Source organism: Didymosphaeria variabile (assembly GCF_027946475.1).
Source record: "Didymosphaeria variabile strain IMI 356815 chromosome Unknown scaffold_8, whole genome shotgun sequence".
NCBI lineage: Eukaryota > Fungi > Ascomycota > Dothideomycetes > Pleosporales > Didymosphaeriaceae > Didymosphaeria > Didymosphaeria variabile.
The window spans coordinates 2,828,329-2,844,411 of record NW_026611627.1 but is presented as its reverse complement, the minus strand read 5'-3'; the positions used below and the strand labels follow the sequence as shown (position 1 = coordinate 2,844,411).

Genomic DNA, 16,083 nt, shown 5'->3' with positions numbered 1-16,083 from the left:
AACATCAACCGCTGAAATTACATATCCCATGCACGCTAGCCGAACGAGATCTTAAATTAAGAGCCCGTCTTTCCTTAAGCTGCTTTAAATGGATGTTCATTCAGCCGCTTATGAAGAGCTACCCTCAGAATGTGCGAACTGGGCAAGATGACGATGCTAACAAAGACTAGGTACGTTTGGGTACAAATCTGGCTCGATGTCATACTTCCCCTACATAATAGTTCGAATACCATAAGAAGAGAAGTGGATGCGCGTCGACTTCTCGACGCCTTAAAACAGACTTCAAGTAATACAGAAGAGGCTAGTGAGAAGCTACGGCCTGTCTATGAACGTCTTTGGAAATTTGGGGCTTTGAAAGGATTTGAGGAGAAGAGGAAACGGCTTTTTCGCATCGTCGCTTGCGCATTCGAATCATTAACCCTCATGGAAGCCACGACCATGTTACGCGTGGGCTTAGAAGGTGATGAGCCACTTTACGAGGAGAGAATCACCATCAACGATGTTGAGAAGCTTTGCTCGAACTTCCTTGTCAAAGACACTTCCGACCGGCTCCATTGGACACATGACTCTGCAAGAGATTTTGTCTTGGGTGTCATCTTGAAGGACCCATCATCGAGATCCAATCACGAGCTGGTCGCAGACATCTTTTTCTCAGTAATTCGGGATAACAAACATCCTATCTGGAAGAACTCACTCTCGAAGAATCAAAGGCGTTTATTCATTCCTAAGGATACTCTGCCTAGACTTGGTCTGAACTACGTTACGTATTACGCGGACCATCACTTGAGAAATGCTGCTGAAAGGCCTTCAGTATTCGATGCGGTCTGGGTTAGGTTTTTCACAGAAGTGATTCTCAGCGACAAATCCGCTTCGACGTTTTGGCTCAGAATCTGGACCAGTAAACTAGCTGCTGAACACTCTGGTCCTGAGTCCCGCTCATCTGTGGCTTCCACTCTCGGCGCCCCTAGAGTGAGATCCTACATCAGTCTCCATGATCTTAGGCCGGTCTTACTCGCGTCCCACGTCTTTGCCAGCCTGGATCTTGGCATTGAAAATTACCAGCATACGTTTCCCAAAAGCTTGACCGAAGGACCTACAGAGCGTAATGCGCCGAACTTGCTTTTAGATTCTCTAGGCAAACATGCAGCTTGCGAGAATGAGGAACAAGAGAACGGACTGGTGTTCGCGGCGCGGGTCAACTATCATATTATTCCGGATCTAATGCTCGCCGTCGAACGATACAACGGGAATAGTAATCGTCTACGTCAGCTCGTCGGACTGACTAATAACGCCACAAAGAGCTCGTCGAGTACGCCATTCCTCATCTTGTGCGATAGATTATGCCACGAGGATTCTGCCTCTCTCCTGAACATAGCGAAGCGTCTGCTTGAACTTGAGAAGCACCCTAGCGATGCCCAGATGACGGAAGTGTGTTGCCAGTGGTCACACGTTGATCAAGATATCAAAGATCCAGCCTTGGTGAGGCTCATCCAGGCGCAAGCAGAAGATACCGTTCTCGAGCTCTTGAGTGTACACAAACCTTGCGAACCAAACGTTCAGAGTTCACTGAGAGGCGGAACCGCACTGCATGGTGCTGCATGCAAAGGGTATTTTAGGATTGTTAAGATATTGGTAGAGGACTGCCATGCCTCATTGGACATGCTCGACAGGAATAATCGGACACCTTTGGAGGCTGTTCGCAAAGAGCATTCAGAGCTAGAGCTTTTGACTACTCATTGGGAGGATGAGCTTGAGTTGCCTATAGATCCAGAGATTGGAAACATCTCTGAGCTGAATCAAGTAATCGATTATCTGGAGGGGGTCGAAGTTGATAATGACGCAGCTGGTAGTCTAGTACATCATCTATGATTCTCACTTCAAGCCGGGCGTACATTATCTAATGATTTATTTGTGCCAGCCGATACATCAGACGTAGTATCTTGCCGCATTCTGGTACCAGCGGAACATAGAGTTGATAGCTTCTGATAACTCTGCGCTACTTGACTTGTCAATGCAAACTCTATATGTACTTACAACAACATCGAACTTGTGCAACGGCTTACGCAACTTGTAATTTTTACGGCTTACTTTATTTTTTAGATTACTTTTGGTCCCTTCCTCTAATATTTGCAATCACCTATTCTTAGAAACTTGTTGGCCGTACATCCCTGTGGTCCTACTTAGGCTTGGGGGTCTAAAATTGGACCCCCTTGCCTTTTCTGCTACCTATGTAAAATAACTGATTGATGGGTACGACTCCTTACTGTAACTATAAAATGGCTGTCCTCCTACTCAATCAGACTTTGGTGTTCTTGGTACTCCTCTTAAACTGTTACAGCTATTGACGCCTATCTTGAAAGCCTCGTTTCTTCAGAACGACTGTCTAATGCTAGACGCCCTGAATCACAGAATAATGAAAGGTTGATGGTTAGTGTAACGACGCAGGGCAACCGTCTCCGGTACGGCTCCGAAGTGACTCCGAATTAGTGAAGATGAAGAGTATAGGGGAACTACGGAACAATTATGGAAGCACCTATAGGTCTTGTACGAAAGGATATTCAAAACTACAGAACTATCTAAGGAGCGTGGTGGGATATAAGTACTACAGTGCGGAGCAGGTTAACATGGCTTGTCTCATGGTTTATATAATAGTTTGTCAAACTGCATAAGACCTGCATAGAAGACAGAAGAAAGAGGAAGAAGGATGTAACGAGGTTCATCACATATAGATACTAGCAATCTTAGCTAAAGGAGGCTAGGAAGACGAAATCAACATACAATCCATCATTAGAATCATCCTAACCAGTGATCCCACATCAATCTGACAATAGAACTATTATACTACTTATAAAAGTTATAACGTTTTCTACTTCTGAGCGGTTCAAACTACTGAGCCGCTCAATTTTGCTAAGACGTCACACTCTACTATAGTATCATTAATATGCTACTACAATTATTACAAAAAGCACAATCTAAAATAGGTAAGGGGTAAACGGAGTGCGCGAAAAGGTACAAATTCAGAGTACGCTAGGGCCTGTGAGCTACTAACCTACTAACGCGCTACCATCAACATATGCTCCTATTTTAGTCAATTAGATGTCTATATATATATATACTGGACTTTTGGAACATCACATCTAGGTACCATGTTCGCGAGTTAGACGACGGAACACGATTCCGCGTGGTAGCCATGCAAGACCGACATGGCGAGACTAGCATGGCGAAATCATACGTGAGCAACTCGGGTGTAGCAATTCCAAGAAGCCTTGAATAACACAGCTTGTAGGATGCTGCACAGCCGGTACTATCTCGTTACTTCCAAGCCTCTGCAAGCAATGCCGTCACTGCGCTTGAACTAGCTTCACATGGAGCGGTCCCTTCTCCCATGTCCACCAAATCTTCTGGTCCATCCAAGACGAGGCATCCTCACCCGCCGGGACCTCCAGGTCGTATTTCCACAGCAGCATGGCGAGGAACAGCCGCATCTCGACCCAAGCAAGGGCCTGACCAAGGCAGTTTCGCGGCCCAATTCCAAACGGCTGATATGCGTCGAGGTTGTGGGCAGGAAAGCGTCGGACCGCCTCGGCGGCCTCGGCATCGTTCTTGCGAAGCCACCGCTCTGGCGCAAAAGTATCGGCATCCGTAAACCACCGTGAGCTACGGAACGTCGAGTAGCATCCCATCGCGACCGTGGTGCCTGTCGGAAGATGCTCGCCGGCCACGACGGCACCCCCCGGTGGCACCTGGCGCAGCCGGCTGTCGGGAACGGCGGGATAGATGCGCAACGTCTCCAAAAGCACAGCGTGCAGGAATGGTAGTTCGGCCGCTTCGCGCGCCGAAATGTCGTCCAGTGACGCGAATGCGGCGCGGATCTCGCTGCTGACCCGCCGCAGCTGGGCAGGGTTCGCGAGCAGCAATGCCATGGCCGCTGAGAGGGTCGAGGTGAGAGGCTCACTGCCTGTCATAGTCAGAGTCAGAGAATTGGTCTGGATCTCTGCCTCGGAGAGAATTGCATCACTGTGCTTGGGGTCTCGAAGCATGTAGCTCATAATGTCGTGCTGACGTGCCGTGCCGGTGACTCGCTCGGAAACTCGCTGACGGACCGAAGCAAAAACATGGTCAAGTCGGATGAGGTCTGGCTTTGGGGTAAGCACGCGGCTCAGGGATCCAACATAAGGTGAAATGCTGCTGGCGATGACGGCGGCCTTGAAATGTAATAGAACCGAGAGGAGGGCGGGCGGCTGATCGAATTCCAGGCAGTCAAATGATCTGCCCCAAGTCACGTCACCGATGATGTCGAAGACGCCACAGTTAATAAAGTGTAAGAGATCCACGTAGCCGCCACCGTGAGTCCTCTCATCCAGACGCGCGAGCATCTTGAGAAAATACGCCTTGACAATCGGCTCATAGTCCCGGACCGCCGAGTCTCCGAAGGCGGGATTCATTACCTTGCGGAAACGAGCATGAGTGTCGGCATCCGCGGTGATGAGATTATCGGCTACACCAGGTGGCCTGCGGCGGAGTGAATCTGGTCGCATGAACTCTCGGTGACCATATATATCCTTCCAGGCCCGCGGGTCGACAAACGAGAGTTCGTTCGGAGCCGTGCGGACTACCAAGCCATATCGGTCATGAAGTTCCTTAATCTTAAACGGCAACCGTCCCGTGGCCTTGTACCATCGATGCGGAAATTCGAATGTGCGCCATGCTAATGGTCCGGGGTACTTGGAGAGAGCGTGAAATCGAAGGTTGTAGCCAATTTTGCAGCCAAGATACTATCTCACGGTTAGGGTAATTCAACCGGGGTTAGGATGACCCACTAGAAGAGCTGCGAGAGCGAGAAGCACAATCGTGGCCATGATTAGTTAGACCTGAGGGAAGAAAGCGGATGTGGTCCGGGCAGATAGACTCCGAGGGGTGGGGCACGGAGTAATAAGTATCCTGAGAAGCCTTGGCTGTACGACCGGTCACTATCCTATCACTGTGGGCATGGGCCCATTCGGCAAGAGCTGCAATGCAGTGGGGTCCGGTGCTCAGTGTGCATGGTTAATCCTTGGCCTTCGACTCTTATCGTATAGAAGGGCAGTGTTCATTGACTGTGCCTCCTACCCGGCATACGGCCCGTCTTCCCCAAAAACGTTCTCCTATAGGAACTTTGGAGCCAGTTGGTACACCGTCACGTGCCCCTCCACCGTCTGCTCACAATTTCATTTGCGGTGGAAAGCTCTTCTTTCACCACATTTCGCAGGCCCTGAGACTACCACATCGCTCGCACAGAAATATGCAGCCTCACAGACATGAGTTAAAGGAGGAATCGGATAAATCACCATCGGCCTCGCCAGATATATGCAACTCGTGATCCGGTTAAGCAGAGCATCCTGAGCAAAGCATCATCAAGAATCCTATCAACAAAGCATGGCTTGGAGCTTCGTTGGAGTCACTCATAATCGCCATCGTCTCCTACGTAGCTTATCGCTAACAACAGTACCATGTCAGGGTGTGGTAGGTAAGCTGTACCAGCGCCATTCTAAGGGTATGTCTTGTCAACTGACTTCAACCTCCAAACATGATGTTCAGCGGATCCATCTGATGAATCATGGCACAATTTAAGGCCTGCATGGCAACAACTCCTCAGCATAGCCACTCTCATCTTCCTACCTTCCAGAGTTAGCCTTCCTCTATTTCAACGAATTTCCTTTGAAGATCGCGGATCGCAGCGTCTCCCAGTCCAGCGATGGTACCCGAACTCAAAATCTCCAACACACTGATATCCAAACCAAAAACTTGCCGCCACCATCGTCTTAACTCGATGGCCATCAATGAATCCAGCCCTATCTGCGACAAGGTCATAGATACATCCAGCTCGTCTTGGGATCGCATGTAGAAGCTAAAGATTCGTGCGCCAATGGCTTCGGCCAGGTAAGATCGACTCGACGTCTCTGTGAAGAGATCTGGTGAATGGGCGGCCCTCGTGAGGAAGGCCTTCAGTTCTTCCGGTCCACTCGGAGTATGCTCGAACTTCCCACGAGCGACATTATGGTAGAATCCCATGCGTCTATCTCGTCGCCATGTAGCTCGATTTGATGGATGATCCAGGGGAAGTTCCGACTTCAACCCCATGACAATGTAATCATGATCCACCCATGGCTCGCTACAATCGTTTTGTTCTCGCTTGGGCCGCACATGACGGGACTGGGCGATGGATACTTCAATGAAATCCAACAGTGTCCGTTCGTCCACGAACCAGAGTCCTTGAGCCTTGAGAGAGCGTCGAGTCTCGCTGTTTGCTGCCACATATCCTACCTCTTCGATTGGACAAACGCCCAACGCGGTCGCGGGTAGGCCGAGGCGGTGTCGGTACTGACAGAAGGATTCCAAAAAGGTGTTGGCGGCATTGTAGTTACTCTGACCGGGCTGATAACGGACGCTGCTGAGGGAACTGGTCATGATGAAGAAATCCAGCTGGTCCCCCAGGAGGCGATGAAGATTCCACGCTCCATTGACTTTGGGAGCCATCACCGTAGTCCAAGCTTCGTACGTCATGTCGATTATGGATGCATCGCGAAGCTGCATGGCTAAGTGGAGGACTCCTTTGATTGGGGACGGAGCTGATCGAATGGCCAGGGCTACATCGGCTTCGATTTGACTTCTCCCTGAGACGGCCACGGCGGTACATCCCATGCTGTCCAACTCGGAGAAAAATTCGGGGTCTGTCGGCTTCAAGCCAGCTTGGGGTGATAAGAATAGAAGATGGCGAGCACCTCGTTCAGCCATCCATACGGCGATAGCTCGACCTAGACCACCGAGACCGCCAGTCATCATGTAGGTGCCATCCGGATCGAAATGAACGAGGTCCCGATTGAAGGTACATTCAGGAGTCAACACTTCCTGGCGCAAGTCGTGTAGTTGGTAAGGACGATACCGTCCAACCTTGACGATATTGTCTTGGACCGCAAATTCCTGTTCTGGAATGAGACCGACACCGGTACTGGCGCCGACACTGGAATGGGACTGGTGGTTGTCCCGGCGAATTTTCTGGAACACGCCAATGACGAGCTGAACGAAGTCGGAAGTGTTTTGGTCAATCTCCAATGTTGTTATCGCGAGGTCCAACTCGAATCGCGCGGTTCGTATGAATCCAAGAGCTTGACTACCCTGGGGATCAAGGCAGTCAATCTGGGTTGGAGGCATCAGCCAGAGAAGGCGTCTTTTCCCCAACTGACGACAGAGATGTTGAAAACGTCCTAGGTTTTCCGCATCCAGATGCTCGAAGAACCTCTCTTCTAGATCTAGAGATGCGATCATATCTTCCTTGACCGTCCCTATATCTTCAAGGGTCACCATGCGTGGATGGAATCCCTCCTGTCGAAGACCATTCCAAAGTGACTGGCAGAGTGGTGCCTCGGGATCGCGACATAGAACCACCATGTCCATGTTGCCTTGCTTCATCTTTATCGGCTTCTCAGCGACTATGGTTGCGCTATATTGCCAAGGTGCGATTGAATCTAGTACCACATGACGGGCTCCACTGAGACCGACGGCCTGTAGTTCCTGATCCCATCGATCCACAGAAACGTAGGGTTCCCATTCGCGGTCATCGGCTTCTCCCAGCCACCATCCCGAGAACTGACCAAAGATGTAATTGGGGGCTCGGAACAAAGAACAGAGCTCGGTGAGGATCAGCTTTCCCCCGGGAGATAGGAGGAGTTCAAGGTGTTGGAGCGTCTCAGACAAGTAAGGGGTGGCGTGGACGACATTGGCGGCGATGATGAGGTCGTATGAGCCCAGCGTAAACCCTTGCGGAGTGGGGTGTTGTGAGATATCCAAGACTCGGTATTCTATATTTTGTGCCCAAGCCAAACGTTCACTTGCCATGGCAAAGAATCCCGCCGAGACATCGGTAAAGGTATATTGAGCATAACGTGGGAAAGAACCCCATGATTGCATCCCTCGCAAAATGAGTTCGGTAGAACCACCAGTGCCGGCACCAACCTCGAGTATACGCAGAGTCGGTAATGAATCCGCAAAGGCACTGACGAGGTTGCTGTAATCGAAGCTAACTGTATCATAGATTTGTGCAAGGATGTTGTCTTGTAGGAGCAGATCGAGAGGGTCCGTAGTGCCAGTGAAGAGGTCCGGCATATGGCGATAGATGCGCACGATACCCTCTACCATAGCGGCCATCGATTGAGACGTGGATGTTTCCTTACTGAGTTGTTGGATACGATGGTGTCGTTCATCAGCGGACAACGAAGCCAAGTCGGCAATATTTTCAAGGACTCCATGATGGCCGTTCGTTACCTCGTTTGCGGTCCGCTTGATCCAAGCGCGGTATTTGGAGAGATAAGGAAGTTTAGGATCAGGATCGAGATCCTTCAGCAGATTGGCAGAGTCGAGGATACAGAGTAACGCGAGTTCTTCGACTCGTTGCTTGTCGTGATCTCGAGCCGCTGGGACCTTGACCAATGAGGCTACATCTTGAAAGTCAACATCGGTCACCCAGTGAAGTCTAGCAGCTCCCGATCTGCCACCATGGTCCTCATCTTCCGAAACGTTCTCGTTCTTGGCTAGGGGTGCAAGCTTCATGCCACGTAGATGCAGACACGGCTTGCCTATGCTCTGGAAGCCGTCCACCGCGAGCTCATCGCCTGGAGGCGTAATGGACGCCGTGCAATCGATGTGTGTGGCTGCTCCTGGCAGTACTTCCAATTCATCGATCTGGATGGGAACTCGACACTCAATCAAATTCCGGCAGAGACCTTTCGTCCATGCTGCATACCCGACCTGAAAGGTGGCATCGAGAGTAGCGGGATGCAAAAGATATCGGGAGCACGGAAAGTATCCAGACCGGTCGATGTCTGGCAACTGACCACAGGTGGATACACGGCCAACACTCAGGGCCTGTTGAGTCGAGGTTGAAAGAGTCTGGATCCGACGGAAACTTGGCCCGTAGAAGATGCCCACTCGTGCCATGGCGCCATACCATGTTTTGAGGATGACTCGTCTCGGCAGAGCGTTCATCGTGGCTGTCGACAGATTTGACGTTGGCTTTTGGACCAGTCCCTTGCAATGCTGAATCCATGCTGATCCTGAGAAGGAGGCAATGAAGAACTCAAACTGGCATTGGGTATCATTCCCATCGATGACGGGACAGGTATGCAGTGTGGTGACCACTTCCAAAGGCTTGGAAGCATCCAATACCATGGCCGTCGAGACTGTGGCGTGACGAATCCGATACCCATCTTCGTACCCACTCACCTGACGAAAGGCTTCACCCACCATGGCGATATATGCGGCGAAGGGAAAGACTATATTGCTCTGAACTTGATGATCGATGAGCCAGGGAATATGCTCCACGTCTAACATGACCCGCCAGACGGGAGTGAAATCGGTCGTCATGGGCACTCGGAGTCCAAGGATCTCGTGATGACCATATTTCCGCAATCGCCACTCCTTGGCAACTCGACTCTCATACCGATACGAGTTAGAATGATCCCAGGGATACGTCGGTAGATCGGTGAGCACGACACCTCGTGGGATCACATGTCCCCATCTAATTGCCAAACCATGCTGATATAGAATGCCCAAGGCTGTCAAGAGACTTCGTTGGCTTGATGAGAAGCGTGTCAGGATCGAACAGTAGTGGTAGGAAACATTCCAGGCCGAGCAGATCTGTCGAAGTGGACCGGCGAGGGTGGAATGAGGTCCCACTTCGACCAGTACATTGGATCCCTGCGCCTGCAATGCCTGTGACATCGCGGTATGAAATCGGACGGGTGAGATGAGGTTTTCGACCCAATATTGGAGGTTAAAGTCTTCCCTAGAGAGGGTCCGGGGTTGGCATGTTACGCTTGAGAACATGGGAATCTCTGGATCTTGTGAAGTCAGGTTTCGAGAAGAGAACTCTTCCCGGAGGAGGTCACGATATTGTAAAGACAGCTCCTTCATATGATGCGAATGATAGGCGACATTGACCTTCAACAGGCGCGCAAAGACCTCATCATGATTGTCTTTGATCTGGTCAAGCACCTGGAGAAGGACATCTTCATCGCCTGAGATGGTGGTGGAGTTGGGGCTGTTTTCGCATGCCACGACCACCCCAGGCTTCAAGAAACGGCGGATCGTCATGGCGTCCAGGCCAATTGCTGCCATAGCACCCTTCCGACGCAGATTCTTCATGACCATGCCACGATAGTATGCGATAATAATGGCTTCTTCTATACTGATAGCACGCGTGGCATACGCCGCAGTAATTTCTCCGCTTGAGTGACCCACGACAGCACTAGGATCAATGCCACCAGCCGCAAGGACATGGAGAAGAGCGATTTGTAGGGCCGTACACAAGGGTTGAGCCAACTCGGCGCGATCCACTTGACTGGAGCAGGACGATCGTTGAAGTTCTTCCCAGATGGACCATGCAGGAGGGTACTTTAGGGTCTGCAAGACGCTATCCATGGTTTTGATGGATTGAGAGAAGTCGGCATTGTTCAAGAGCAAATCGGCACCCATTTGCGCCCACTGCGCACCTTGACCGCTGAATACCATAGTCACCCTAGGGCTGTTGGAGGGAGCCCGAACGACAGGAGCTGGATGGTATCCGTCGTCTTCGCGCTCGTTCTCTGACACTCCCTTGTCCCCGCCATTGCGCTTATTCTTGCCTTCGCCTTCGCCTTCGTCTTTGTCCGCTTCGCCGGAAATAACAAATGTTCGGAGAGCATGTTGTTTCCGATGATGAGCTAAAGTGTATGCCAAGTTCGATCGCGAGTCGGGATGAGCTTGAATGTACTGTCGGTAGCTTGCCGAGAGGTTTTGAAGGGTCGTCGAGGTGTGCGCCGAGATGAGGAGAAGTTGAGGTGATCGTAGACGTAGGCCTGCGGTCGAGCTATAGTGGAAGATTTGGGAAAGTCGTTGATATGGATGTTCGACGATGACATGGGCATTGCTGCCACCGATGCCAAAAGAGTTGATGGAAACTCGAAGATCGCGATCCCGAGGCCAAGGTAAGAGTTCATGTGCCACTCGCAATCGGTATTTGGCAAAATCGATCTTGGGATTGGGTGATTGTAACTTAATATGTGGAACGATCATACCCTTCTCCAGCATGACAATAGCCTTGAGTAGCGAGCTAAGCCCTGACGCCGCCTCTGAATGACCTAAATTGGGTTTGATGCTGCCAATGTACACGCCTTGGGAGCCAAAGATCTTCCCCACGGCGGTAGTTTCAATAGGATCCCCCGTTGGCGTTCCCGTTCCGTGGCATTCCACGTAGGCGGTCCGGCCCGTCTCATATCTAATCTCGGCATATACCTGGCGCATCAAGTCCATTTGAGCCCTCTCATTAGGTTGTATTATGTTTGAGCTATTACCATTGGCATTGATGCAGGTATTGGCCAAGATCGCCCGGATCGGGAGGTGTTGTTGAATCGCACGATCCAGACGTTGTAGATAGATAGCCACCACGGCCTCGCCACGAGCAAATCCATCAGCGGTACTGTCGAAGGTCTTGCAGGACCCGGTGGGAGACAACAGACCTTCGGCTGACATGGCGGCTGTCAATGTCGGGCCTAAGATCAGGTTGGAGCCCGCCACGATGGCACCGACACAGTCCCCCATCTGAAGGGCGCGACATGCTTGATGTAGGGCAACCAATGAGGCCGAGCATCCTGTTTTGACCACGAGACTAGGGCCGCGAAGATCATATTCGTAGGACACGCGGTTGGCGAGCAGGAGATCAGATTGACCGGTCAGTAGATAGCCACCAGTATGCTGATCCTCTTTCGCCTGTAAATGCACCCAATCGTCGGCAAACTGGCCCATATAACATCCAATATTCGAACCCCGATAATCTACTACGCCGGCATTCTCAAAACATTCGTGGACGATCTCGAGGAGGATGCGTTGTTGGGGATCCGTTCGACTAACCTCTTCCTCGGTGAGAGAGAAGAGAGAAGGATCGAACCCGGTAGGATCCTGGTCCAGAAAGTAGCCATGTTGTGTCGGAATTGCGCCTTTGCTTCCGAGGGTATCCTTGAAACCATTCCGGTTATACCGACTCTCGGGGACGGGCCCACGCATATCTCTTCCTGAGCGAAGTGCCTCCCATAGATGTTCGGTGTGATGAATCTTTCCAGGTAATCGGAGGCCGATCCCACAAATCGCCAGTGGTGCGGGTTGAGTCTGCATCTTCTGTGGATCTATCCAATGGATCAGGACCGACTTCACTGGGGCAAGGTGTTACTCGCGGTTATGGAAGGTGAGTCGCAAAATATTCGTGTGGAGAACATTGCGGAACAGCTTGCTAGAGAAAATTTAATATATGTTCATGCTACTCTCTGCTTCAAGGCCAAAGGCTTGTTGCGATAGATCGTCATGCCGCGGGGAACGCTCTCGAAATGTTGCCCTTGATTCGTCGATTGATGGGGTCAAGCTCCCTTCTCCCTTTCCCATGGTATCATATACATGGACATACAGTCTCCCGGCGGACCAATGGCAAGGGTCTTAGGCCAATACTTGGCGATCAGAAGTGGCCCTAAGGTCAATGAGTCCAAAGGCAATAGCTTTGAGGATCCTAGGCAAGAAGGCAAAAGACCTAGACCTGTCCATAGGCAAGACCCTGGGTGTAATACTTCAAACGTGCAGCTTCGGCCTCGTCGTCTGCCTTCTTCTTGGGGCGGTTTTCTTTTAGGCTGAACGGGGCAGTTTCCTTCTGGGCGAGGTGTATACGCTGTGTAACACTCAAACCGTGGTCTTGCGCCAATACGATGGCTAAAGGCCAGCCTCGTCTTATCTGCTTTATGCAAGTCTCGGACTTCGATTTTGATTAGTGTTACCGTCCATATGAACAAGGGAGCCATCCACCATGCATCTCTCAGCCCAACCCTCCACTTACATCTCCACATGTCCCACTCTCAGACTCCACTCGCCTTGCTTCACACGTGCAATTCATAATTTGGTTCCACCCTTAGAATCATGTTTCGCCGAGACAACAACAAATTCGTCAAGACCGCTGGCGTGGTGCCTCCAGGCTTGACCGCGGTGGAACGTAACTCGTCCTATAATGGGCTTCCCATGACGGTCGTGTTGGCGCTTATCGTCAGCATCGCCACCATCTTCTTTTCGATGCGCATCTATGTTCGAAGTACTCTGATCAAGCGACTTGGATGGGATGACGGTAAGTTGGCTCTTATAGAACCTACATCATCGAGTCCCCATTATGATTCCTAGGCTAATCTGTCCTCCGGTAGCGGTCTGCACTTTGGCACTGGTAAAGAAAGCCCCATCGTCCCTGGTGACTTCGACTTGATTCTAACATCAGAACATCCAGATTGGAACCATTACTAATGTTGTCTGCTTCGGACTCAGTAAGTTCGTCTTCCTAAAGCTTCGACATTTCTAACAGAGGTTTAGATAGCGTCTCTGGGCCGTATGGGAAACACCTATGGAATGTATCGCTGGCAGAGTTCGTAGGCGAAAGACTTGCGACGGTAAGTAGACGAAGGCATCACTCGTATACTACCCATGAGCCTGGCTAAAGACTTGATCGCAGATACAATACGTTATGCAGGTCAGCACCACACCCACGCTTGGTCTCATCAAGCTCAGTATTTTTATGCTCTATTATGATATCTTCAATGTGTTGTCCTGGGTTCGCTGGATGATTCGTATCTCGGCCGCCCTGAGCAGTGCCTTCTATCTGGCCCTCACCATCTTCAATTTCTACGTCATGACCCCTCGTTCAGGTCAAACCATAGCCGAGCGCTTTGGGAGTGAGGCAGTCATCGAGGCCTCCAAAGTCTCCATCCCCACCACGTCGGTTGGATTGGGCATCGATATCATTCTCTTCCTCATGCCTTTTATCGTCATTTTCCGACTCCAAATGAAGAGAAATCAAAAGATCCGGGCTTCAATGGCTTTCATAGTCGGTTTCTTGGCCATCTTGGGCTCTACTTTGAGTCTGATCTTCAAGGTTCAAACCTATGGTGATCCTGACCCAACCTACCATTTTATCTTGGTCTGCTTTTTCCTGTAAGTATACCCTTGGCGGAAGCATATTCCCTGCATGATGAACCGTTGCTGAGATGACCTACTCATCTAGAAACGTGGAGATGAGCTTTGGAGTATGTATCGCATCCATGCCGATGGTATACCGAGCAGCGAAACAGCATGGCTTCAATTTTGGCACCTTCTTCCACGGTTTCTCTTCCTCATTCGTCCACCTCAGTTCTCGAATCTTGCATAGGTCGAACAGCGAGCATCGATTGACCATTGGCTCGGACGAGGAACGAAAATCTGAATCGGTTGATAAGGAAAGTGTCAGTATTCGAAACACTGAGTAGGACAAGATCAACATTCATCATCGTGCTGTTACATGGTCGAGGGTTGTTACGTGGCAAATATCGTAGATTTTTCCAGCTAGCTGCGGGGACTCTCGTTCAAGTTCCTGTCAACCATTGCACCTCTACAAGCTTCGCCACCATTGCACCGTGATCGCGTATGGCTAGCTCATAAGATAGATGGTTAAATCGAACCCAAATAGCAGGGACGTATATGTATTGCCCAGAATCCGGATTTCTTGAGTCATAGAACAGGGTCTTGGGGAGAAGCCACACAAATACAAGTTGAATTTGATATGGATTTGGAAAGAACTTCTCCATTAACGATTCTTAAATGAAAACCTCAACCAAGAACATGACCAAGAATTCAGCGGCTTCTCCTAAGTATTTTGCTACATCAAGGTCTAATTGTGGCATGATCAAGGGGGGCAATTTCAGATATTGTCAAGATCACGAGCGCCACGAGCTCGTGCTCGACTTTGAACCGCAGCGATGATACGATGACCCCATTCCAAACTGGTGATGGACTCTTCGGTCGGGTCGCCTGGAGGTATGACTGGGCTCTCGAGTACTTTCATCAGGCTATCATTCTTCGGACGAGTGGCGAACAAGACACTGTATCGATCGTGAGGTCGCTGCAGACCGGGCGATTTGAAGACACGATGAATACAAGATCGGAGGAGCTTGTTGGTGTAGATCTCCATCGCATCGCCAAGGTTGACCACCGCGTAACCTGGCTCCGGCTTTACCCATCGCCAATCCTCCTCTTTGACCGCGAAGCCCTCAACTGGGATTCCGGGATCCGGTATTTGCAAGCCACCAATCCATGCGAAGAGAATGGCAACGGTCTGAGCATCTTTGTGAGGTGGGAATCCTTCAGGACGGGTTGGTTCATTTGTTGGATCGCCAGCGTATCGAAGGATGCGAGTGAAATCGCCCGAATCGTCTTGAAGTCGATGTAATTTGAGCAAAGATCCAGGAGGAAGCTGAAGTGGCTTTTCAAGTGCGGATAAGATGGCCCTGGCCATGACATTACCACATTCCGCGGCCTCTTTGAAGGTATCATGATGATCTGAGAGCCAGTCAGGGAGAGCACCCCCTTCCGTCCGAGTTCCAAAGAACTCGCTCTGGGGAATCTAGAGAGGTTCATTAGTATGAATTATTCGAGAGAGATTTCATGTATTTTACATTGATCAATTCCATCTCAGTTGGTCCACCCTGTTCATTGGAGTTCCGACACAAGTAGCTGTGGCAGGTTAGCATCGAAGGAGCCAAAAGAAGACATAGACGACTCGCCCACAATCAAAGACTCTGATACCAGGTCGAGGTTTGAATTGACATTTTTGTTCCATGGGTGTCGAAGCTAACCGATCTTGACCGAGTTGACGAAGCTTGCAAGCACTTCGCCAAAGTTGACGACCAGCCGGATGATCCAGCATATCCAGATAAAAGAAGCCCACCTCAGTACAAGTCTTGAAAAGACGATCGCATTCGGATCGAACGCCGTTGAGTATCTTCGATAAGGAGATCTTTTCCAACTCGGCAACGGGGACATCATCTGGGAAAGGAACAGGATAGAACTCATGGACATCAAAGTCGTCACCTGCCATTCGCAAGGCTTGCTCGGCACTAGTTGATACAGTCATGTTGGTCATCACAATGGCTGGAATGAAGGGTGGGACTGAAGTAGGAGATTTCGATGGAATCATAGAGGAATATAATTGAGAGAGGAAATAAGACAGAAGCACTA

At 50.4% G+C, this 16,083-nt stretch overlaps 5 protein-coding genes across 5 annotated transcripts; 2 read left to right on the top strand and 3 right to left on the bottom strand.

The window, feature by feature from the left end:
* Positions 1-88: 88 nt before the first annotated feature.
* N0V89_011176 (uncharacterized protein) lies at positions 89-1,869 on the top strand (the record flags this gene model as incomplete). Its single annotated transcript, XM_056219910.1, has 2 exons — positions 89-94; positions 280-1,869. 2 exons carry the CDS (start codon positions 89-91, stop codon positions 1,867-1,869), a joined length of 1,596 nt encoding a protein of 531 aa, XP_056067037.1.
* A 1,472-nt stretch (positions 1,870-3,341) lies between these two features.
* On the bottom strand, positions 3,342-5,116 carry N0V89_011175 (uncharacterized protein; the record flags this gene model as incomplete). Its single annotated transcript, XM_056219909.1, has 3 exons — positions 3,342-4,775; positions 4,821-4,828; positions 5,110-5,116. 3 exons carry the CDS (start codon positions 5,114-5,116, stop codon positions 3,342-3,344), a joined length of 1,449 nt encoding a protein of 482 aa, XP_056067036.1.
* A 551-nt stretch (positions 5,117-5,667) lies between these two features.
* Positions 5,668-12,075, bottom strand: N0V89_011174 (uncharacterized protein; the record flags this gene model as incomplete). The annotated part of the gene is made up of 1 exon (XM_056219908.1): positions 5,668-12,075. One exon carries the CDS (start codon positions 12,073-12,075, stop codon positions 5,668-5,670), a length of 6,408 nt encoding a protein of 2,135 aa, XP_056067035.1.
* An 894-nt stretch (positions 12,076-12,969) lies between these two features.
* On the top strand, positions 12,970-14,029 carry N0V89_011173 (uncharacterized protein; the record flags this gene model as incomplete). The annotated part of the gene is made up of 3 exons (XM_056219907.1): positions 12,970-13,171; positions 13,408-13,484; positions 13,547-14,029. 3 exons carry the CDS (start codon positions 12,970-12,972, stop codon positions 14,027-14,029), a joined length of 762 nt encoding a protein of 253 aa, XP_056067034.1.
* Positions 14,030-14,767: 738 nt separating this feature from the next.
* Positions 14,768-16,042, bottom strand: N0V89_011172 (uncharacterized protein; the record flags this gene model as incomplete). Its single annotated transcript, XM_056219906.1, has 2 exons — positions 14,768-15,469; positions 15,794-16,042. 2 exons carry the CDS (start codon positions 16,040-16,042, stop codon positions 14,768-14,770), a joined length of 951 nt encoding a protein of 316 aa, XP_056067033.1.
* Between the last annotated feature and the right edge of the window lie 41 nt (positions 16,043-16,083).